General features: G+C 41.5%; 1 protein-coding gene across 1 annotated transcript; it reads right to left on the bottom strand.

Annotated features, from left to right (window-relative positions):
• Positions 1 to 2606: 2606 nt before the first annotated feature.
• LOC115319786 lies at positions 2607 to 23913 on the bottom strand. The gene is made up of 5 exons (XM_040216374.1): positions 23809 to 23913; positions 14968 to 15128; positions 11876 to 11970; positions 9304 to 9381; positions 2607 to 2731 (listed from the first exon to the last, which is right to left on the bottom strand). Exons 1-5 carry the CDS (start codon positions 23911 to 23913, stop codon positions 2607 to 2609), a joined length of 564 nt encoding a protein of 187 aa, XP_040072308.1.
• Positions 23914 to 24370: the final 457 nt, after the last annotated feature.

Raw genomic sequence — 24370 nt, 5'->3', positions numbered from 1 at the left:
CGGGTACTGGCAGATATAGGTCGACGAACGAGATCGCGAGAAGACGCCCTTCGTCACGCCGGACGGACTGTATTAATTTAAACTAATGCCGTTCGGACTGTGCACAGCGCCGGTAACCTTCCAGCGCGTTATGAACACCGTCCTTTCCGGCTTGAAATGGCAGAGCTCTCTCGTGTACCTCGGGGGGGCTGCTTCGAGGTTAGAATGTTCTCTGCATCGAACCTTCTACGTCGAATGTTAGAAGCCTACGCGTGTACAAAAAACGCTCCGCGTGGCAAGCCGCAGTCAGTTTCGCCCCAGCGTTCGACTCTGCTGTCACGCCGACTTCGACGCCCGCGACGCTCTGCTTTCTTCTGTTCCCTTTCTATTTTTGGACACAAGTTCGCCCAATTAAACGTTTAGTTCCTTCAGTTATTATAGCCTCGTCAATTGTCAATGGTGACAGTATGTTACTATTTGTTTGTGTTCGGCTAACAGGCAGGGAAGGCAACGGTGCTACTTTTCCAGGATCCAGTGACTTTAGTGCGAACCATTCTTGATGAAGCGCGCGTCCGCAGGTAACCGGGCCCGGAGAGGAGACTATTTACTAAAACTTGCTGCGTGCAGTCAGTAATGATATGTACATGTAGGCCTACTAGTCACTGCCTATGGATCACATTGCTCGTGCTCCAGTGGTTCGAACTGATCTACTGATGCTGTAGGTGAAGGCGATAGTTATAAAGTGGGCAATTAGTCTTTACAAATCGCCGATTCTAATCGAAAACGGAACAAGCGACTTCTAGAATTTTATTTAAAGGTATCAACAAATGAGTGGTTTCTGATGACGCTCGACAAGTTTCTAATTTCAACCATGCATATATTTTCACTACTTGAAAAGTTAATTAATATCGCACATTTTCTGACGTCCGTCACCACGACTTATGCGGTCCTGAGAAAATTAAGTTTAAGTACTTTTGTCAGTCTTCGCTGAAACACCCGGTTTATTGTTTGTATGTAGTGTACATAGTGTAGAGCAAATTTGCATTCATTAAACGCCAGACGCAAGGTCTGGCGTCCCATCCCATGTTAATTCGCAATATTTAATATTTTAATGTTCCCATCGAGGAGCGGTTATTACCTCCACCTTATCGAATTTTTTTCTGGGCACGACCATCTTCATAACATTCGCTTACAATAGTGTCGTACTGAACAATTTCTCAACCCCCCGTCGCAGCTTGCCATATCCGATCGGAGCTTTCTGCCCCATAATATTATGGGAATTAGAAATAAAAAAAAAATAAAAAAATCATGGGAATTACCACTTTACGGTACTCAGGAATGAGGCATGCGTGCCTGTGAATTTGTTTTTATTTTATTGATCGATATTCCGAATGTTTTAATTTTATTTTTTGACAATTTACATGATTCTTTTTTTTGTGTGTGTGGGTGTTTAGTGCGTTATTGTATGTTGTATTTTATATATTAAATTTTTTATTCTTCCTCGTATAACGTTCTAACCAGGCAACTTGAGGTATGTTTAATAATTAATTACGTAGATAATCATATGATGCACATATTCTTACATATATTTTGTCCACGATCATAAATATTGTTTGCTCGTAATCATATATAGTGTTTGTACACGTATAGTGGTTGTGTATATTGTCAGGTATATAATGATATAATGCACATTCTTATTATATGAGCATAATCATAATATTCTTTGTTTATAATCATATACATTTTTGTATATAGATGTTTTCTGTTTCGTGTTGTTCTCAATCAGATGGGTTTCGTATCTGGTATGCGGAACGAAACAAAGTGAAACAATTCAACATGGAATATGGGAGAAAATATAGTGGAGGCAAATCAAGAACGTGTGACAACAGAGCATTTTTCGAAACACCTTCCAGCGGCTTCGAGATATCGAAACGATTTTTCGCCGCACACCAGAAGTGACGACGTTCAAGATGGCATTGCCAGATTGTCAAATCGCATGGCTGATGCGGAAAAAAACGAAACCAATTCAACCTGATCTGAAAGTCGTATTGCCCCCGCTTCGGTAGGAAATTTGGAGGCGTGTTTGCCCAAGCACCTCACTGTCAGTAAATTAGTACTAAAGTGAAGGTAATGTTACTAATCACTTTCATGGCTTCTATTACGTCAAGTTGCCCAACCGTTTTTTTTTTTTTTTGTTGCAGCCTCCAGCTGTTTGTTGTCGCAGTTATGTACTCATAGGATGCTAATCTCTTTTTAACAAACGGTGCATTACAGTGGCTCCTGCGTCACCTCCCCAGTTACAGAAATAAAATAGCAAGCTAGACGGTACCATCTTACCTTTGGGTTTTGATTTCCCCTATATGAACATTCAATGCCTGCAACAGAAGCGGCAAGGTCGGTATAGAATTATTTTTAGAAGTATTAACTCCCAGTATCACTATTTGTACCAACAGCTGCTAGACTACGTGTATTTTTAATAAGGATGAAAACGAGATTTCAATGCTACGAATAATATTCCAAGTGATTCCACGATACTCTAGAATGGAATTTACATTTATTATACTTTCTTCAACCAAGATCTCATTCGATGCAGTTGTTTTAACTTCGCTCACAATCTAAACTTGTCGCTAACGGCATCGAGCAGTGTCATCAATTTGGTACACTCTCTGTTGGCAAATGGCAGTGTAGGCCGTGCTACATGGAGTCGGAACAGGCCCTTGTCTCCTCTCAGGGCTCAACCAGAGGCTACACTCTGTAAACAAAAAAACAAAAAAAAAATATGTTGATGCACAAATAATTTTGCATTTAGTATGAAAAAAGTTTATTCCAAGCTGATTATACTTCTTTATTAGATCAGAGACTAGTTCACAGTAAATATAAGAAAAAGAACAGGAGGACTATCTCGGGCGAAAATTCCATCAGGCCAAGTCATATAAGAATTCATAAATCAAAACAAACCTTTGTGTTTGTGGTGCCGACCAACTACACAGAGATAAAATATAAAACACAGTAACTTGATTCCAGGTCAGAAATTTGTATCTTGAAACAAATCCGCATAATATATATAAAAAAACACGAGCAAATATGTTGAACGCAGAAGTTTCCATTAGTGTGCAGATCCCTGGCGGTTTTTGAGTGACCCAAACTAAAACTTCTTCGGAATACCCAGGCTTTACACTTCGCGACATGCTATTCATTATCTCTAAATACCAGATAGCTATTTAAAAAAAGGGCAAATGAAGGCTATGTGAAAAACAACTCTCATATTTTTCCGCGCTCTCAATTATCCATAAGTGTGACGTCAATGTCACATATTGTGTAGTTTGGGAGTAACGTCACTAGATTACCTTTGTTCTGAAACCCCTGTAAAAAGGTACCCCCCCCCCCCCCCCCCTCCCGGCCCCCGCCCGCCCTACAGACATCGTCTAGAATACAAAGCCGGATCGCTCGGAGAGATGACGTCAAACCGGGTCAGAGCCGAAGGCCGATTGACCAAATTGCCTGAGACGTCGGCTTCAGTGCAATGCACCATCCCTTTGCCCCAAATGTATAACCTGGTCATGTTATGCTTCATTCCGGCCAATTGCGCATACGTCGGTGTTCAACACCCAATGAAAAGCTGCGTTCTTTTTTTTTTCTTCCTGCTTTACGTTTTCGTCAATCGTCCTGTCACTGTGAAGTTTTAAGTAAATCGTTTTCACTTTCCGCTGGGCTTCGAGCCAGCCCAAATGCGCATGAACAGCCGGCTAAGCTCAAATCTCAGAGCGCTCGCGTATGCGCAGTGGCGATTGTGCCTCTCCGTACAGCAGAGCAGAGAGGGCACACGAAATAAGACTCCCTGTTCTCAATCGTGAACGCCTGTTATGCCTTAAACGCCTTCATCAACACAATTTCGTTATCTCGAGCCCCACCAGGGTGAGAACTTCATTTTTCAAGTTATTTTTCAAGTCGCAAAGGAACTAGAAATGCAGTCACGCATGAGTGGCAGTAAAAATGCGAGTTGCTTCGTGAAAATTAAAGTTTCGAGATTCGAGAAGCTTGCCGTGCTTGGAAGTTACTGTCTGCTTTTCGTGTACGACCACTTTCATTGGGCTCACGGTAGTGGCGTTTCAGCAGCTTTCAGAGGTTTGCGAGTGTTAAATGTCTGAAGCACACTAATGTCCCTCGTTTGTTCACTCTCGAACAACAAGGCGCATTTGTTTCCTTGGTGTGCAACCTTTACTTCCTTATTCAAGGACGCTGAAGTTATTCGGCAAAACTCCCACGCCGACGATGCTGCCGGGCGCGTTTTGGCTGCGCGATTGACTTGACCGGCCTCCGTACTGGAGCAGTTCCGTCGAAATTCCCGGGGTACCCGATCTACTTGTCAACTGTGTACTGCACGGGAGAAGACCCATGCTCAAAGAGGAAGCAAAAGGATGCCGCTGCTTTGCAAGCCTGGACACTCTAAACATGTTTCAGCGGATCAAACCAACCTTAGACATGTTGTTTGGTTGTGCCCATGCAGTTACCGGTGATATTATTTACCTGGTCAATCCTTGAGGAATGAATATACGCTCTGAATACCTGAGAGTTATCTTGAAGCTGAGGAATACTCCATTTACGACTCTAGCTGCCCCTGTCAATGATTGAAGTTGTGGGATTTTCTCTGGTAGACTATACCTAAATTTGCATAGAACGTTTCTATCATCAGCATTATTGTTCCGTTTCACTTTTTAAGCAAATATCAAAACTTATAGAGCATTAAAGATGACAACACCAAATATTCTAGAGCAAAATATTGAGTTTTATCAGCGCTTTCATTAGAATCTGACTAACGAACTGGACGGAAGATTTCTTTAATTTAAGTTTGTTGTGCTTGCTTCTACGCATAAAGAGTGTTGTGAAATATTAACTGTATACTGAAACCTGCAATGTGTAGAAAACTTCCTAACTCGTAAAGCTGAGAAATAAAATCTGAAAAATACATTACTTGCTTTTTAGAGTAACACTATTGAACATCAAAAATTGTAATGAATTTCCTTTTCTTCTACTAGAAAGCTCCAGAACCAAGTAAGCATCTGAGTACTGTTGATCGTGGACGAAAATTTCACAGTTAACAGCGGTAATCACGCTATATTATGGCTTAGACAAACCACTCATATCTTCCTCGAGAAGTCATATTGTGCGCACTTTTCTCTTGCATTTTCTTAAGGTTCGTGAATGATAACAATAATCTTGCAAAACATATTACTGTGTGCCGTTAAACATACTTTCTGTTTTAAAAATTGTTTATAGGTGGAATAGTTGCGACAACGCCATCCTAGAGAAGCTAAGTTGCGATGGCAAAAACAGGATATTTATATACGTATATGATTTTCTTATTTTTAGTGAGGCGCCCGAGGCATCGTTGGCAGAAGCTGTATCTGCGATTATGCGTATCTTCGGTGCTTGCGCGGGCGGTTTGACTTTTACCTTTGAGACACCCACTGAGGGGAAGGTATAATTTTTAGATATTAAACTAAGTCTTTTTTACAAGGCCATATATGTTGCACTTATGAACCGAGATCCAAGGAAGCGATCCTGCCATTTGAGTCGGCTCACTCTAAGTTAGTAAAGAGGGGCGTCGCCAAAACGTGCTTGGAGGCCGCTCTCAAGAAGTCTTGCGAGCATTCCGTTCAGGAAAGTTTCGCGCGACAGATCACAAAACTGCAAGAGGCCGGCTTTCCGCAAAGGTGCTTAACTGAGGTTGCTGAAGGCCTGGTAAAAAAGATAAAAGGAACGTGCAAACCCGCCCTCGAGAGACTCAGTATGAGACCAGCGGTTATTCCATACCTGCACTCAGTGTCACACAATTTAAAGAAAGTGGCCCAGCGTTTCAATGTACCTGTGGTTTTCTCAGCGCCCAATCGGATGGTACGACTTGGCCGTAAAATCAATTGTCGCGATCAACAGACTGATCTTTGCAGCAAAAAGCACAAAACAAAATTTGCCGAGTGTGCCTCAGGAGTTGTATATGAAATCCCTCTGCCAGGCGGCGCTGTTTTACATTGGTCAGACGGGCAGATGTGTGAATGACCGCGCCCGCGAGCATGCGGCTGCCACGCGAGCCAGCCCATCTGGCCATCTCGCCATTCATTGTAATAGATGCCCGTGTACGCCAGTGCTACATGACATTAAGATTTTGGCTCGTTATCGCGACCGAACAAGCAGAGAGGTGCACGAGGCGTATGCAATTAGGGATAAGGGCGTTGAATTTGTAAGTGAAGCGTCACGCGCCCTGTCAAAGAGTGAGTTTGCATATTTGAAAGAAGCGTTGCGAGGGACACGCTGATGACTGACAGGGTTCTGGGGCCTATAAATGCATGTACTTTTCGAAACAAACCACAGTTGCGAGTGCGCCTTGTGTCGTTCCACTTCTTTGTCCTTGTCTTTTTCGGCGCTTTTAATTATTTAAAGAACCATGAACCAACTGGCTCAACTTTCCACTTTGCTGGCTTCTACGTCGCGCGCAGACCGAGCGTGCCGTGGGGCGACGTTCGTCAGTTATTCGTCGCATAATTCGCTCCAAGGAGTTCAGCCTCATGAAGCTGCAGGACTAGGTTTTACTCATTGAAGCCTGTGGTAGCAGGCGGCCATCGGCCCGGGCAGCGTATTTATAAACGGTATATGTGTGCGGAAGCGTTGTAAGAGTAGAGGGGGGGGGGGGGGGGGGGAGGAGAGGGCCAATAGTGTTCAGGCACAGGGCGCTATGGTCACTGGCTCGTTTTTGTAAACGTCAGGGGATAAAGCGGCATGGCAACACCGCTCGTGTCGGATTGGCTGCTCCTCTAAGAGGCCGCTGCGTTGTCACATATCGCAACAGGCGGTTGCTGCGCCTGCCGGCGCGCGTTGCGCGTGTATCAGTGAGGCGCGTTTTAACCTAATCCTCCCCCACCCCTATTCACGCCTCTTCGCGGCGACGTTGCGCGTGTGTATCACTGGGGCGCGCGAATGAGCCGTCGCAGACTGTCTGAACGGGGGGGTGGAGGAGTGGGGGGTAGGTTAAAAGTTCAAACGTGCACCAGTGATATACGCTCAACGCCCGCTGCGCGTTGCTATGTGGGACGACGTAGCGTCGTCTTCGAGGAGCAGCCAATCAGGCGCGAGCGGCGTAGTCATGCCACGTATCACCTACCGTTTACAAATACGCGCCCGGGAAGCTGGGTCTCTAATGACGAAGCCTAGCTTGCCATTTAATTTCCCGTCATGGGTCCTTGATCAATTTAAATATATGCTTGATCATTCTTATAAACCCGGGGAGCATTTCAGGGTGTTGTGCGTGCAACGCACTCGTAACCACATATTGCTCCCCGTGACTGAGCATAACAAATCCTAACGCACGCACAATTCAGCACGATACATTATGAGATTCCAGGTTCATAAGAATTATCAAGACAAGTTTATTTCATTTAGCCTTAAGGAAATATTTTTAAACGGTTCTTTCTTACTGGTGTTCGCCAACGTTTGTTACATATCGGGAAAAAAATTGTTTTTAAAACCTTTTAGCTCGAAATCTCTTAGGCGCCCGTTTCTAACTTGGGCGGCGTCGGCATCGCCGTCGCCATCGCCGTCGGCGTCGGCGTAACGCTTTTTCGTGACACTTCGGCGTCGCCGTCACCGTCGGCGTAACCGTAACGCGTCGGCGTAACGCTATTACGTGACGCGTCGGCGTCGCCGTCTCCATCGACGTAACCGTAACGCGTCGGCTTAACGCTTTTTCTTGACGCGGCGGCGTAACCGTCGCCGTTTGCGTAGCCACAACGCGTCAGCGTGACGCATCACCGTCGGCGTCTCATAATGCAACGCGCGCGTCACCGCGGTGCATTATGGCACGTTTCCCATTATGCATTATTTTCACAAAATGCGCCGCAAGGCAAAGACAGAGCGTTTCCCATAATGCAACGCGCGGGAGAGAGGAGCGAGGTGGGGGAGGAGGAAGGAGAGGAGGATGTAGGAGGAGGAGGGAAGAGGAGGAGGGAGGAGGACGAGGGACGAGTAAGAGAAGAGGGGGAGGACGCGAGGAGCAGGGCAGAAGGAGAGGCATACCGTCATCTTCGTACCCTCCGTTCCTCATTCTCAAGTGCTGCGCCCTGATCCGGCGTTACAGGGAGTTGTAAGCGGATTTCATTTTTTAGATTTCCCTTAAAAGCATATATTGGAAACGAAGTAGCATAGAGGGTGTTTAAAAGTACGTTTTTGACATACTTAAAACGAAACAATAGAAGGTACGCAAAATCGTTTTTGCAGCTATATAGTTTTTGCTTTCAGTCGGACACTGAGTACAGGGATAATTCTAACTGTGGACTTCCTAATTAAAAATTGTAATAAATAACTTTCTAGGTGCTGTTTAAGATATGAGTTTGTAATGAAAACTTAAATGACATCAGATTCTAGGACTTCAGATATTTAAAACTCTAGCAACCGTCCCGTGTTCTAAGATATACGACTCCAAATTCTCCATTCAACCGGCTAATTACGCGTTTAAAACAGCAAACATCTCCGCAAAAGCTATCTTGGGCGTGACGCAGGGCATTACGTATTAGACCCTCCCCTTGCAATCAGCGAGCGGTCGCAAATTTGGAATTCGGAACATCCGGCCTCAGTGGTGGAGCGGCCGAGCGACGGCTCTCAGCGGTAAACTACAGACGGAGCTGCTCTCCTCGCTGGCATTTTTGCTGCGCGGCCGCCACCGCCGATGCTAACGCGCTGTTCCGGCATATTTCTCCACCGCCAATCTCACTTCCAAATGGAAGCCCCAAACTCAAAACGAAAATAAAAGTTTCTTTTTTTCAAAAGTTTATGGTGTCTGGGGTGCCTAATGCGGGAGCTTTACTGCTCACACGGAAATAATAAAAACACAGAAAATATACGAGGGACAGACACACACAGTTCTTTCATCCAACGCGCTCTGCTACGTGTTTGCTGCTCGGACTGGCGCCCCGTAGAGCCAGCTCATATTACTGTAGACTTTACTTCCTAAACAATACACACTGCATATTGTGATCAGATATACCTTTTGACAAATCTTAAGTTAGGGCGTGCCAAACGAGAGGCAATAAATTGAACAAAAAAACTTGACTACAGAGAATGCATGCAATATTCATCTCGTCATGTTGACTCTTAACTATGTCTTTCGAAACAACGGCACATTATAAACGACACGTAAGACCCACGAAAGTCATTGTTAGAATCATGCCAATTTTAAATAAGATAACATGTCAAAGAAGTGTTCAGGCCAACAATAAATTTGCTTACGGATACAAAACCAATGCCATCACCCGAGCAAGAAATAACATTATTTACCTTTTCGGCCTCCAAATTCCTGAACAAGCACTCGACAGTGTTGGTAGTCGGAGTACTGAAGCCTCTGATTGTACAGCTCTAAATTTTAGAAGTCATTATCCAATTGTTAGTGTTGGTAAGAAATAGTTATACACTATAATTATACTAATAGAAAACATTCAATGTTGTTGTTCTTTATAAAATATTCAATTGTTAGCGTTGGTAAGAAAACTGCATACTTCATAAATCTTAGAACAGATAGGTTTCAATATTTTTTTTTTAATTTGCAAAATATTGAACTGGAGGGCATAATTTTAATATAATGCTAAGAAGGTAAATTTGAGAAGTAATTCTAATCTTGTTATTTCCGTTGTTCCAGTCATAGACAGCTAAATTTATTTTCCTTGCGACGACAAAGTAACTTGCATAAAAATAGAAAAATAACTAACGCTTAAAATAAAAATGAGTATAGGAGGAAGAAATTCACCACACGAAAGCTAGTCGTTAATAGGTAAGTTCTAACAACAGTAGAAAGTGTCGAATGAGCCCCCCCTGCCTTCCCCCAGAAAGGCATTCGCTCAATCCCCGCGGCCTCCTTAGGACCTGGGTTTAATCGCAATGGCGTTCTCATTCTCAGCGGAATGTTTTGAATAATATGTGACATAGTATTACAGGAATTAATTTGAACATAAAAATGATTCTCCTTGCTTTGTTTATTATACATGTTTGTATATGAAATTTAAATAATTTAAATCTGCTTGAGATGGCCTCCAAAAAGATTACCATTCATCCTCAATAATTCCCTACGCAACACGTTGATGATCAAGTCAATCAAAGAGTAGGTGTAACGTTTTCGATTTTTTCGATAGTAATTTATGGTTACATAAATATGCTACTTCTTACTGAACTTTAGCGGTTCGAATGACTTTAAGCCAGAACATTCGATGCTATAGAATCATGGGACCATTCAAGCTGCGCCAAAAGCACAACGTCATGACGTTCGTCGTTTTTTTTTTTTTATGCCTGCTTTTTGCGAGCTATATCAAGCAAGTGTAGACTCCGTCTAGATTTTGCGCTTCTGGTATCTACGTCTCAGCTTGTTTTCCATTGGTTGCGCCCTGACGTATGGTGAAACGAAGTAGAACGCGTTCGTTTGATCACATTCTGAGTTACAGAGATATATTGTAGAGGTCAAAGGAATGTCTTATATTTCTTTTTTTTTTTAATATATGAAGTTTGACATCAAATGCACAAGTAAGCCGGTGCAAAGCAGTGGCAGCTTGTGCTTAGTAAGTTTGCATTTGAGCAGTATTTGAGAGTTCGATGATGTTCTGTAACAAACTAACTTCACAAAAAACGTTTCTTCTTTTGTTTGAGTGGTATCTTCACAGCAATGCAATAACATTTATCAAGCTAGTGCGGGTTGGATGAATGCTGAAAAATTTTTAATTGCACAAATACGGTTAAACATTTTATGCAAATAATTTAGAATTAATTCGTTTTAATTTAAACTCCGAAAAGGGCTCGCCTCTCCGCATTCACCTCTTATGAACGCGGTAAGCCTTTCGCACGTTGTTTATTTAGTTAACGCATTTAATATCTAAAATATAATATTAAATATTAAATATTTGTTTAATACTTAACGATTTAGTCTTAATGTTTGCACATATTAGAATAAATAAGCTCTATGAAGCGCAAAGTAGCTTGTGATATCTACGACTAAGACTCATTTGCTCATATAAACTATTTTCTTTCTCTTTTTTGTAGAATTTTATGTTCGGGAAATTTTCTTCGGGAAGTGCTTTGCCTTTAATTTTCTAAAAAGCGTTAACTCATTTCTATTATGAAAAACTAGTTTCTGCGATTTTCTTATAACTTTCCTTTGATGAGTTCGACTTTTTTATTTTCTATTGTCTGTGAAAGTACCTTAATTTTATATCTTAATTTTTTTTTATCTTGCGCTACCAAATCAAAACTGCTAGGTTGATCTGCAGCACGAAGAAAATAAAGGATTAAATGTTTTAGCGTGATCTTATGTATTTTTGCTTGACTGACGACAAATTTATACCTACAGGTCATACTTCAAACGTATTAATGTAATTCTCTTTCTGGAACCTTTTATTTAAAATAAGTTAACAAAAGAATAATGATACATATAGAGCTGGACGTTCATGATATTACTAAAATGTTATGTCAAGTATTGTAAGAATTTACTTGATCAATTCAGATTTTGCTTCTATATTAAAGTATGCATGAATAAAAACAAAAGAAAATTCTTTGACCTACTTTGCAATTAATAAACTTCGAGGACGAACGTTTTTACGAGTCCTTGTCTTAACTAGTATAGTTGCAAAAAACAAGTTTCGGCCTAGTTTATTCGCCAACAATTAAAACGAGCGCATTGTTTAGCCTTTTTTTATTGATTTTATGTTGATTTCAAAAGAAAGAATGGCAAAGACATTACAACAGTGCCAAGTATGATACTGAGCGTCAGTTAGATTTAGTTACATTTTCTGAGAATTAAGCGGGAAACTATTTTCAGACTGTAAGTGTTAAACATTTTCTTGAATATTAAAAAAACACACACACTTACGTCTTCTTGTTCCTTTATCGGTTGTTGTAATCATGTTGTCCATAATACTTCGAGGCTGTGATTTGTGAGTCCTTAACTCAACGAGTTTGGATTGGCTGTGAAAACAAAATTTTATTTAGAGGATTAATGAAAACTCAGGAAAACAACTTAAACGCGAAAATGGCGCTAGAAGTAATCTAGCTAATACACAGCTCGAATACAATGAGTAAACACTTGCATTTAGTGTTCCGCAAAAATAAAAAATTTATCTTATATTTTTGAAGGTCAAATAATTGAATAATTATCTGCATAAATTCTCCCATTGAGTGTGAAGATCTTAATTAAACTAGCCAGCCAAGGGTGCGTAGCATTAGTAAGTACTAAATTGGGTTTTAACAGAATAAATCAGCCATACGTCTGGTGAGATTGAACCACCAAGAGAGGCCATGCGAGGGGAGCGCCAGAAGTGATGTTGGTGGGAGCAATGGCCGACAGACCGAGCCTTGAGAAAGACACCGTAGCCACGTCGGCTTTGCCACAAAACATTAGCAATCAATAAATGATCTCATCAGAGCTCGGTCCGAGTGCCAACATTTGGCTCCAGGTTGGATGCCAAATGTGATATTCTATCTCACAGCTCGCCCGCATGAAGGGCCAAATCTCATAAGATCTAACAGTAAATCCCAACCATTCACATATTCGATTAATTTGTCCTGTTTGCCTTATTTTTGATCAAATAAGTATCTTGGTGTTTAGGTTACATGTAGCCGTTCTGGAAAGTACACATTGAACGGCCTGCTGCGTTGCTAACCGCGTGCTTGGTTTTAATATTTGTTACGTTATTGGGCTTTATCCGTATTGGTTTCTCATACAAGCTCGCTCATTTTAACTCTTGAATTAATCCACAATTTCTTTAGCGGATATATTTTGTCAGATTAGTCTTGTTAAGGAAGGGATCAGGGATTAAACTGAAAAGTTAAATCTCCGTCATCGTTCTACGTGAGGTCGTATCTCTATGGTTAACCATAAAATATATAAAACAAACGATTAACTAAACTAAACGTTTTTTCAATACGTGAAACTATCTGCCTTCCACATAAACCACCAATGGAAAATTGGTGCACAGAACTGTCGGGCTAACTTGTGCTTTGACTCTTTTTTAATGCGAAAGCATTAACTGTCCCATAGAGCGAAGCCGGCGTTGTCTGTAGCAGCAAACGGCACCTAAATTCCCATTGGCTGCGACACGTCATGTGACTCCATCGTTCATAAGGAGTCAGCCGAACTGCTGGAGGCGCAGCGGGAGGGGGGACGCAGGTATGCGCTAGCCTGATGTTAGGCCTAACGTTAGGCCTATCGTTACGCTTTGTGGTTTAACGTCGTCAGCTGGAACGCGCAGCTGTTTGATGTGAGGGGAGACGCGGGTATGTGCTGGCGGTGCACTTTGAAGTCTAACGTCGTCAACCAGTACCCGGAGCTAGGGCGATGATGATGATGGTAGGACCCGTGATTTCCGCACGCGCCGCGCCCAGCTTCGCAGTCCCGCCTCCGCGCAGCAGTCACCAGCGAGCCAGGGATGTCTGCGCGGCGCACCGCCGCGCTCTCTGCCGGCGCTGCGGCCGCTTCTGCTGTTCTCAGCGCCAAGAATCTTTCGCATTCGCGACTCATAAGAAGTGCTTAGGTGTCCATGAAATTTTTTCTCAAATACTAGCTTGGATTGTAACCGCCTTCCTTCCCCCGTCGTCTTCATGATCGAACCTCTTGCCTTCGGATATGTAGTTTGTAATCTGTTATAATCGTTCTTATCGCATATATTGATCAAACCATTTTTTTTCACCCATTCCCCTTTGTAACGGTTGATGGCCGTGAGAGTAACTGTATAGATAAATAAATAAATAAATAATACTAAATGCTATACTCCGTCCCATTAATGTGGAGTTCAAGCGAAGGCAACGCCAGGCGAAGAGAGAAAGGGCGAGCACCAAGAAGGTGAGGCGGTACTGGAAGGCGATCGACGGCGAGGGGAGGAAGGGAGAGCACTAGGAACGTTAGAGAGGAGAGGATGTTTCTGTCCTCGTCCCCAGCCTTCCTATTGCTTGCCCTTTCACCACTCGCTTGGCGTTTCCTCCGCCTGTATACTGCACGCTACTAGTGACACGGAGTAGAGACCAAGCGGTTCTCAAACAGTGGCCTGCGGACCCCCCTGGGGTACGTGAAAGCGTTAGTGGCCGGTCCGCACCAAGTAAAAGAACATCTCTAGAAGGAAGCCCTCCTACATCTCTGAATTTGGGGTCTCCGAGAGGCCTCCGAGTGGATCAGTATACGTCCGTAACGGTCAAAATACCTATAAGTACCGCTGCGCTAGACACACGCCCCCAAAATAAACCCGATCTATGATAGAAGTCGAAAGATTCGTGACTCCTTCCAAGTCATTTGTTTAAAAAGATCCATACAGCGAAATTATTTGCTTTGAAATAGTAACATGTTTTAGTAGAAGAGCGTATTTTCAGTTTGCAGGCATTTAGTTTGTATCAACAAATGTTGCATGGTTCAAATTCCATCTGAACATACACTTTTATTTTTGAGCAAGCAGTGTTTCGGCGTTAAAAAATTATCTATCGATTTTCACCTTCAATGTACTTTTTTGTATTTTTGATTTAAATAGGTTAGGTTTAAATATTTCCCTTTCGATAAAAATATGTCCTATTAAAACGTAGTAATTTCTGAGCAGATTCCTTTAGCTGCGAAACCTTGCATTCTCATTTTTTGCCTGCTATTATCATTTCATAGAAGTACGATATATTCAGTAAAAACAAATTCCCATAAGTAATAAATTGGTTTTGATATACGAAACATGCTCTATATAAATTTTAATATATTCACATAATATACATCACGTGATTTTCTATTGTTTCGGCAATGGAAGGGGTAACACAGGAATTCCAATACTACACAACGAGTAATGGAAAGCTTTCTCCCTGAATAATAGCATAAGTATTGAATGATTGTTGTCATTGTTGTTTTAATTACGTTGGTAGGTCGCAATAATCCAGAACAGCGGGGACGAAGACGTTGACAGACCCGGTTCTGGTAATGATCAATTTGATTCTTACTAATCACCACCGGGAGTCCACTTGTAGCGGAAGATGGCATCGCTGACACCATAAGCAGTATTAGTCACTATTAGTGACACACAATGATCTGCTCCTTGTACTGTTCGATCATTCTGGTATGATCGATATTTCAAGAAGTATCGTTTTAATATTGAAATCTCCTGGAAAATATGGAAAAAAAGTTCAGTACGTCGCATATGTTAAGTTGTAATTTTAATTTAAATCAGTTTATTTTTCCCTTAGAGCATCCTTTGGGGGCTTTGCATAAGAGTGGGCAAACATCAAGGTATATAAACGTAACGCTAGGAAAAAGTGAAAACAAAAATGAATATGAGTTTGTTTACATAATAGTGGCAAGTGCGCGACTGGGAATTTTATGGGCTCCTTTATCATTACAATGTCGTTGGTAAGTGAGTTTCAGTGAAAAATTGAGAACTCTATAGGAGGTCATTTAAAGAGGTTAGTCCTAAGAACGATAAGGGAAGATTTATGTGTGTTTTCTGTACGTGCTGAGATACGTCTGGCGGCTCTAAATATTTATCTTTCTTTAAATGTGAATGAAAGCACAACTGATGCATGGTAATCAATCGTCATATCTTACGTCAGTCTGCAAGAAGAAAAATGTTATTTTGTGCACATTCAGCTTTTTACAGGACTAGTATAAAGCTGAGTGTGCTTCGCTGTTTTTACTGAAGAAATATACTTGCAGGTCTTTCAGATATTGCGTCAATCTGTTGAGTGGTTTTATGACAATTCATGCATCCTACTACCGTCGCATATTTTTACATGTATTGATCCTACTAATATTGACGCCCCGCTAAATAACGCCGAGCTAGCTTGCACCTTTGCATTTAATTGGATTAGAATTATATAAAGCACATTTCCGGAAATCAATTAGTTTTTATTCTGGCTATGAACGGCTAGTGTTGTGACAAACTTGGTAAATAGATAATTTTGTCTCAACATGGACAATCTTTCCATAAAAGGTCCACAAATGGCAAAAAATTTAAGCCCTCTGGTTTTAGTGTGCAAGTAAAGTTTGTTGTTCCTTGCCCATTTTTCGGGAGTTTCTTGTTCCTTACATTTGTTGTTCCTTGCCCTAAAGAACAACAAACTAAAGTTTACCGTTCTAGAGAAACTTAGGAAAAAAAACTAAATCTTGTTTTTCCTTGCATGCATTTTTTGAAGGATAAATTTGCCTGGCTCTCAGCCCGAATAAGTCACTTGCTCTACCCTCCTTACTGTTGTGTACGATTTTGGATGATAAACATGAAGAACATTGGGTAGTTATTGGCACCCATGATGCACAAAAACAAAGCAGGAAATTTCCTTGGCCACTAGAAGACAGTAAAATCTACTTCATGCGTCAGGCCAAAGCAGACTTGTACCGTACGCATTACAAGTAATCAAATTATTTGTAATCGGTTACTTCTTGGAGTAATTTTGTAATCAGTTGATTACTTTTATTAGGCAGTAATCAGAAGAGTAATCTGATTACTTTTTGAAGTAATAAAATTACTTGTAACCGCCCACGGCTTTTTTATGAAATGACAAAAATAAAATTTGCTTTTTTTTTTCGAACGGAAACAAAGAAAAAAATTTGCGGAGCTGTAGGAAACGAGGGCGATTTCTTTCTATGTACAGTTTCTGTGGAATGTCCGCTTTTTTTTTTTCGAGCGGGGACTGGGAGTGGGGAGCCCCATTGAAGCCACAGTGCGTGACAATGGCCATTCGGGGCGAAATTTGAGGAGGTAGGGAGCCTTCATGTGCGCACATGAAGGCACCCTATGAGGAAGCAGAATGTAGCTTTGTGAGTCCTTCGTTAAAACTAGCCCCCTCACGCACACACACACAGAAATACAAAAATTAAAAAAAATCCTGCTTAGGGTACCTGCTCGCAGCCCGTAGGAGAACCAGAACCGAAGAATGCCTAAAGCGGATGCAAAATATAACAAAGGCAGTTGAAATATTTCCCCATTTCCCCTACGTGGTCTTTGTGACAAGCAATGTTTCGAGTTGAGAAGTGGTCGGGGCGATCTCTTCCGCTAATTAATACTACACATGATCCGTTTCAAATCCTGGAGCTGCTGGTCTTTTGTATAAAATGCGAGCCCATCCACATGTGAATAATAAAATGAGCGGCGCAAACTTTGAGCGACAACCCTTGCTTAAGCTTAATAAGATCTAGAATCCCCTCCTCTCCCCCCCCCCCCCCCTACACACACACACACGCACACTGGCGAACGCCCAAATCATTGAACCTCTTGAAACGAATTCTATGCTTGTGTCCGCATTGTGAAGGTGCAACAACCACGAAGAGGGAGCCAGTTTTTCTTCTTCAATACTTGTGCAAATGTGAAATATGGGTTGGAAGTAGTTCATTGTTATGAGCGCTAAAGATGTGTCTTCACACAATAAAGTAATCTGAAAAGTAACGATTACTTCTTTAAGTAATGTCCAATAACTTTTGCCGTCGAGTAATCAAGTAATCTAATCCAATACTTTTTAGCCAAGGGTAATAGTAATTTTAATCGATTACTTTTTTTAGTAACGTGTACAAGACTGGGCCAAAGCGGACGGAATGTACTCTACAACTAGGAGACGTATTAGGCTTTTCGGATATGAAATTGCTCTAAACTTCCAGTGGAGGCCAAATTTTAATAAACTTTAAATTAAAAAAAAAATCTATCTTTTTCTTTACAATGGCTATCTTTATGCAGTTACGCTTTTGCGTTTCTGGTTTCTAATTTATTTTTGTTTTAACGCGGCGTTTTTTTTTTTTTTTTGGGGGGGGGGGGGGATGGGGAGTATCTTGGAAGTAAAATTTGTGTTTTTTCGGTTAATATTTTAACCTTGAAACGTGTTTCGTTTTTCTTCTTGGTGGTATGTTTTTGGTGATTCAAACCAAAACCTTATATGGACCTGCTTCCTTTCTTTACATTTTTCTCTGTATTTGGCCAATATAGGCAGATAGCTGTGCCTGGCACAGTATAATCTTGGGAAGTATGCAACTGCCATGTAAATGATGACAATCTAGAACATACGGTGTTTGCTCTAAATTCGGACACATTGATCACAAGAAATCCTCGAGAGGTGCACTAATACGGTAACTGCAGGCAGGTTATACGGCCAGTGGGACATAATGCAAGGAGCTAATCCGCACAAAGTGTCGGAAAGTAAACTATAATGTCTTGAATAACTTTTAAATTTGTGAAAAGAAAGATATGGCTCGTATAGAAACTTGCGAAATGTGTCAATTTTAGGGCGTTCTGGAGCAGGCGGGAAGCGTGGGGGTGCAAGAAAGTCACCACTCGTGCAGCACGAGCAAGGCAACCGGTGCTATATCGCGCCCGCACGATTTTTCCGTCCCCTACCCTGGCCCCGGCCTAGTGCCTGTTGCGCGACTGGTACATTTAACTCACTACTACGCATCCCGAGCACTCATAGTATTTCTACAAATTATTGATTTAGTGGTTTTGAGGGACGCCAGCAATTTTCTAATTGGAACTATGCCCGTTTTCACTCATTGAAAACTTAATTATAAAGTTTTATTTCATTTTTCGACTTACCGTGACAGTTAACCTTCACTAATATGGCCCTTTGGTCGTAAACACCTCTCCACGAATCTAGTTCGTGTTTTTTTACGGATATTTTGTAATAAATCTGTTCGAATTAGAAACCGAGTTTGCAATTGGGCCTAAGAGCTAAGGCAATAATTTAGTAAAATTTTTTAAACTATCACATGTACAACATTACAGTAATTCCCAAACAGGTATGTACAGACGAGGCAGATATCGCTATGTACTCTACCCAGTGTGAACCCCCCCCCCCCCCCCCCCAACAAGGAACCTTACGTTTCACTGGTCATCTTTATCATAATTACTTCATATGCTTGTAATAAGTCCACATATGTAGTCCAATAATTTTTATACTTATGCCCACCTTTTGTTTTACAACAGTCAAACTTAAGCTCTAATTGGCCTCCCCCCCCCCCCCAAGGACCCCCTGCCCCCTTACGCACGTCTAACAATTAATATGCGTTTACGCTCCAAATTTACAAGCTGCCGAGGCGAGGTGCTACAGCAGCTGAAGTTGACCAATAATTCAAATGTGATCGCCAAAATACAGTCGGCCCCACATTTCAAAGCGCACCATACCTCATGTACTCATAAGACTTTGGTTGGAATGCGTGAGCTTCGTCTTTAATTCTAATATAATGTTTGAAACAGCTTCGTGCATTGAAAAGTTGTGGACAATAGCAACAATCAAATCCCCATCCTCAAAGGACCATGAACTTCACACACGAAGACCGATCACAAGAGAGAATAAAATTTGGATCCTCAAACAATTCTTTATTCTTGAATCTTCCCCAACAAAAAGCAGGACGATCACAAGACAGCTGGTAGCATCACAGGGTCACACGACTTTGTGGTGTTTTCATATATGACTCAGGCTCATGCATTCAATATATTGTAAATTAAAAATTATTACTGGCCAGCGAGAGCGTGATCTTATTTCAAAATCACTATTCTATAAAGCATCCGCGTTTTGTAAACAGTGTTTCGTTTTCGTCACTGTCAATATAGTAACTATATTAGCTATGAATGTCCTTATTAAAATAATATTAAAGTAAAAACCTATATCCATTTAAATTGTACGCCGAAATCACTTTGCGTGCAGGCCACTGCCCCGCCAGACTGAAAAAGGGGCCCAGTAGGGGGGCAGTATCTCCTTCGTCAGGTAGATAGTGCAACAAGTTTTATAAGCATGGAGACCCATGTAAAGTAAACTAGTAGAAGATGTTCAAACTAAAAAAGAATGGAAGAGGGCGTTGTTTTAGATATGGCCAGAAAGTTCCGGCTTTCGGTTTTAATCCTCTCTTTGTGCACAAATACCTCCTTTTATCTAAATATTTGATATTGATATTATTTTAAAGCAGGGCTTAAGAAAAAAATATTTTAAACTTTCATACGTATATGATATATTCTTATAAGGTACGAGCCTGGAAATACTGCACACAATCGGCCAACGCGTTATTATTAGAGCTTTTTTTCTTAAGTAATTGTTACGTAGAGCAATTAACAATAATATTATTTGGGATAACTTTTTTAGTCATACAGTTAAAAAAAAGAGTAGTTTCATACTAATATTATTACTTAACCTATTTTCTAGCAAACATGACTACACTGGCAAAGCGCGTAAATGAGAATTTTTACCTCTTCATGATCTACAACTTTCTGTGTCCGGAAATTGCCTTTTTAAAGCAAAAAATATTAATGTATTCATTCGTGCAGTATTTTATGTCAGTGACATAAAATAGCAAGTAAATTAAAATGTCTATCAGAAAAGATCTGTTCGACATGCCGATTGATTTCAGACAGTGTCTTATCTGAAATCAACAGGAGGCAAAGACAGAAGCGCGTCAGCCTAGTTCAGCAGAGCGCGTTGCTTGTTCAAAAGCTTGCTGACAGAATGCACTTTCCAAAGCTACGCGCTCACGCCTGTCCCTTTTCTGGCGTTTTCATTTGTGAAAGGAATTCATCGCAGACGCCTTTTTTCCGCTGGGTACAGCTGTAAAAGAATTAAACGACTAAAAACAATAATACTTGATCGAAATCGGAACAACCATTGGGGTTTACAAGGCAAAAGGAACAATAAACACATGGAAACGCGGCCCTGTTCTTTTTTTCTTTTTTTTTTTTTACACGGCGAATAATTTTAAAATGTTTGCCAGAGCAATGTGCCTAACATCAATGGGATTAGCTTCTATTTTTTTTTTCGTCTATAGCAAGTGTCCGAGCTATTAGTGAGACTCGTGAACTCCTACTATTTTATTCCGGGCTGACTGAGGTAGTAAGCACCCACTTACCGAGCATGAGAGGGTGTCAAAGTTAAAAAAGTGGACGATCTGAGCTGCTCGATGAAACACGAAAGGAAGAGATTATACTGTCCGGGGAGAAAAGCTCTCACGTCTATATTTAGCTGCGTCAAAGCTGCCCAAACACACCGGCGTTTAGGTGTTCACGGGTTTTATTTATGTTCGTCCACCATTATGTATAATCCGCGCAATTCATTATTTCGTCAAATGCGTTCCCATCAATGCTGACTGCAAAACAACATTTGTTAACACCCTCTTGAATCAAATACCGTGGAAGCCAATACTGGCAACTCCAGCGGAAAACGAGCGAAAAGTGATTGCAGCGCCCTTGGCGAGCTCGGAGTCTCCGCTGGCAGACAAATTCTCCAAAATGCATTGGTTTTGCCCATCTCCGTGCGAGGTGACCAACGAAAAAAAATTGTCACGGACATTCGCTGCTTTGAAAGTTAAAAAATGGGTGCCAGTTCATGAGTGAAGGACATTCTCTTCGCGTGGGAAAGATGTTACAGCTTTCTGGGTGCAATTTCGAAGTTCTCCCGAAGAAAACATTCTGACACAACTTATGTAAGCCAAGCAAAACACTAATGTATGCCTTCGCGCTGTTTCGTGAAAAAGGGAAATGTACAAACATTTCAGAACATTGCTTCGTTTCAACTTTATTGGAATTCTTATCAGTCAATTCGTTTTGTCGTTGCAATTCCCATTTCTTATGAGTGTCTTGCTTATAACCGTTTCGTGGAACAGGCGAGCTGGCTAATCCCCGTTAAGATCGTCTCCGGATGAAGAAGCAGAAGTCAGTTTCGAACCACGTACGTTACGGCGATGTCAGTATGCTTCGAAAGAAGGCGTGTGCATATGCAAATCTGACGCGATTATAGACTAACAAAAGCGGAGTTACGAAAAAAGCAGACTTCTCGCGCTTGCAAAGAAAGAAGGGGAGAGCGTCGTAGCCCCGCGAAAAAAGATGATTTCAGTCACGTTATTTACAGTGCACAAATTCCGATTGTTAGCGCGGGGACGACCAATATCTTCTGCTTCGCTGCTTCTTTACTTCTACGATAAAGGCCGACACCCGTTGAACCGTCTTCACTCTTTTCATTTTTGAGTCTTCTTTTTTTTAATATTTTTGAGGCGACGCCACTCTGCCGCGTTATTTCTTCCTCCTGCTTATATGTTGCTGTGTGTATCTTTTTTTTTTTTTTGCCCGACGTGTAAACAATCGCGTATCCTTGCTTTGTTTGGCTTAGTTTTTACTCCCTTTCCTTCGCTTCGGCGCCTACCACCCCCGGTTCGTATAGGCTAGGCCCGGGCATTTTGAGGGCCGTCTGCGACTTTGCTGTTGTTGTTGTTGTTTTCTTCCACTGTCGTTTGCGATAACCTCCTATTTTCGCCTTCGATTGAGTTTCTAATCCAAAATCGTCATACGTGCTTTTTGATTTTTATTAAATATATTAATAAGTGTAAGCTCGTTATCCATTTTTATTCGAATTTTATTTGTGTACTCCGGCCAGCACGTCTGCTACGGGTCATCGTTTGTTGATCAACCGGCCGCATTCAAGAACAAGTTTGTGCGATGTGGTGCCTACCATTGCAAGAACACGTTTGTGCGATGTGGTGGAAAATCTTTCTTCTGCTTTCTACGTCAACCTACGGACACCTACGTCAACAAGTACTTGAATGCACTTTTAAACTGCTTCGTCAAGCGAGCGAACGAACAACCCGCCCAAGTCACTGGAAAAAGAAATTCGAAAGCAAAACAAGGTTACTCACTGCTAGCACATATAGAAGATTGCTGCCTGCGACCAAAACATTTCTGTGACTCTTTTTTACCGGGCAGTGTGAGCTGCACTACGTCATTTATTTCCCCTGTTTTGTTTTTAGTTCGTACCTACGCCACGAAAGCAAATAAAGAAATGTACAACAAGCAGCTGAAAAAAAAAAAGGGGACGCTTTCTTCTTTTTTCATTAGTTTCGTCTGTTGCTTCCGCTTTGTTTGTCGTGAACTCAACACCGGTGGCGACCATCAGCTATTCATTTGCTGCTTTCCATTTTTCTTCCTTTTTTTTTTTTTTATAAGCGCCGCAACGATCGTCGTCGTTGAAATAGTTTTCTGCTAGCTTCTTTGTTTTATTCGCCGTTGTTCGCTTCTCTTTCCCGTTTTTTCTTATTTTCGTCGGGAACGGCGACACCATTTTTTCTGCAAAGTTCGGTAAGTGTTTGCACGTTCATTTTTATCCTTACTTTTTGTTTTGTTTTTATGCTCCAGCAGCTCGTGCGCTTGCTCTGGTATTATTAACATGTCGTTTTGCATGTTCTAACGATTACGACGTAGTTCGAGTAGCTAAACGCCTTTTTTCCGCTTCCCAGACGCGTTTCAAACGCGTGTGATCCCCTGAGAGGCGTTTGAGACCGCTAAATAAACTGCTCTATCTTTGTTTATGCGCGCGTTGTTATTCGATTGTCGTTGCAGTTGCGATCATTGAATTCCGCTTTGCAAGCGAACTGACCGTAATAAATTGTTTCTGCTGTTAGGGTGACGATACGGGGCTTGTAAAGCTCGAGGACGTCGCGGAGCCTATACTTTTCCATTGCGACGACTGCTTCCGTAGACTCCGAGTCCGCTAGAGGCGCCACTGTCACGTTCGCCGCCGCTCCTATGTGTTTTCGGAGGAGTTTCCAGTATTGGCGAAGCTATATCGTATTTGCTTGAATCACCGAACGTTTGTTTCCAGTTAGATTGAATACATGTAGGCATCACAATCTTAGCAAATAGATGAATGTTGCACATTATACAGCTTGCTAATAATAACATGCTGAATAAATCAAGTGCAGTTAATCTATTCTGTGTGAGGACTTCAAGTAGGAAAACATGTTTGTTTTATATTTCATTCATTTTATGGCACGGTTAAGGCTACTCATAATAAAATGGGAAATGTTACCAGACTATTAACATTAACACTTACCCTTTTAGCATCGTAGATGGTCTGATGGGGCCTTGACTGCGCCCCAGGAAGGAGAATAATGGCTCCAAAGATAATGCAGCAAACAGTCGCAAGTTGACCGGCCATGTCTAATTGACTTCAGGCGCACTACTGATAAGACGTTGGGCACAGCATCGAATTTATAGGGAATAAAATTGTGACGTCACCAGAATAAAAACCTATAGTCGTTGACAGCTGCGAGTTAAGGGAGAAGCTCCTCCCACCTCTTTCCACTTTCGCAGAGCGAACGGTGGAGGCTAGCTGACCCCCGCTCCAGCGTTCGCTCTGCTGAAGTGGAAAGGGGTGGGAAAAGCTTCCCCCTTAACTCGCAAGCTGTTACCGACCAGAGGTAATTGAACGGTTTCTAAAATTTCTTATACCATATTTTATATTTCCGACTGTTTATTTGTAAGAAAAAACGTGGTTTGAGAACACTTTATTTAATCTATATCGTATCTTTAAAACATTTTTTTTTGCGTAAAACTGTATTCGTGGTTTTCAGATATATAAAAAAGGAGCGTCCGTATTCAACAGAAGTTAACTA

This window comes from Ixodes scapularis, unplaced genomic scaffold, assembly GCF_016920785.2.
Source record: "Ixodes scapularis isolate PalLabHiFi unplaced genomic scaffold, ASM1692078v2 PGA_scaffold5__190_contigs__length_132052651, whole genome shotgun sequence".
NCBI classification, from domain to species: domain Eukaryota; kingdom Metazoa; phylum Arthropoda; class Arachnida; order Ixodida; family Ixodidae; genus Ixodes; species Ixodes scapularis.
Note: the sequence above shows the minus strand (reverse complement) of the source record. Positions and strands in the feature narration are given on the sequence as shown.

What these genes read in the sequence shown, in the direction of transcription:
- LOC115319786 (XM_040216374.1), bottom strand. Translation starts at nt 23,913, where the DNA reads ATGGCCGGTCAACTTGCGACTGTTTGCTGCATTATCTTTGGAGCCATT. An exon ending in CCATCTACGATGCTAAAAGG is followed by an intron (nt 15,129 to 23,808) that starts GTAAGTGTTAAT and finishes CATATTTTCCAG; the next exon opens with GAGATTTCAATATTAAAACG. An exon ending in TGGACTCCCGGTGGTGATTA is followed by an intron (nt 11,971 to 14,967) that starts GTAAGAATCAAA and finishes TTGTTTTCACAG; the next exon opens with CCAATCCAAACTCGTTGAGT.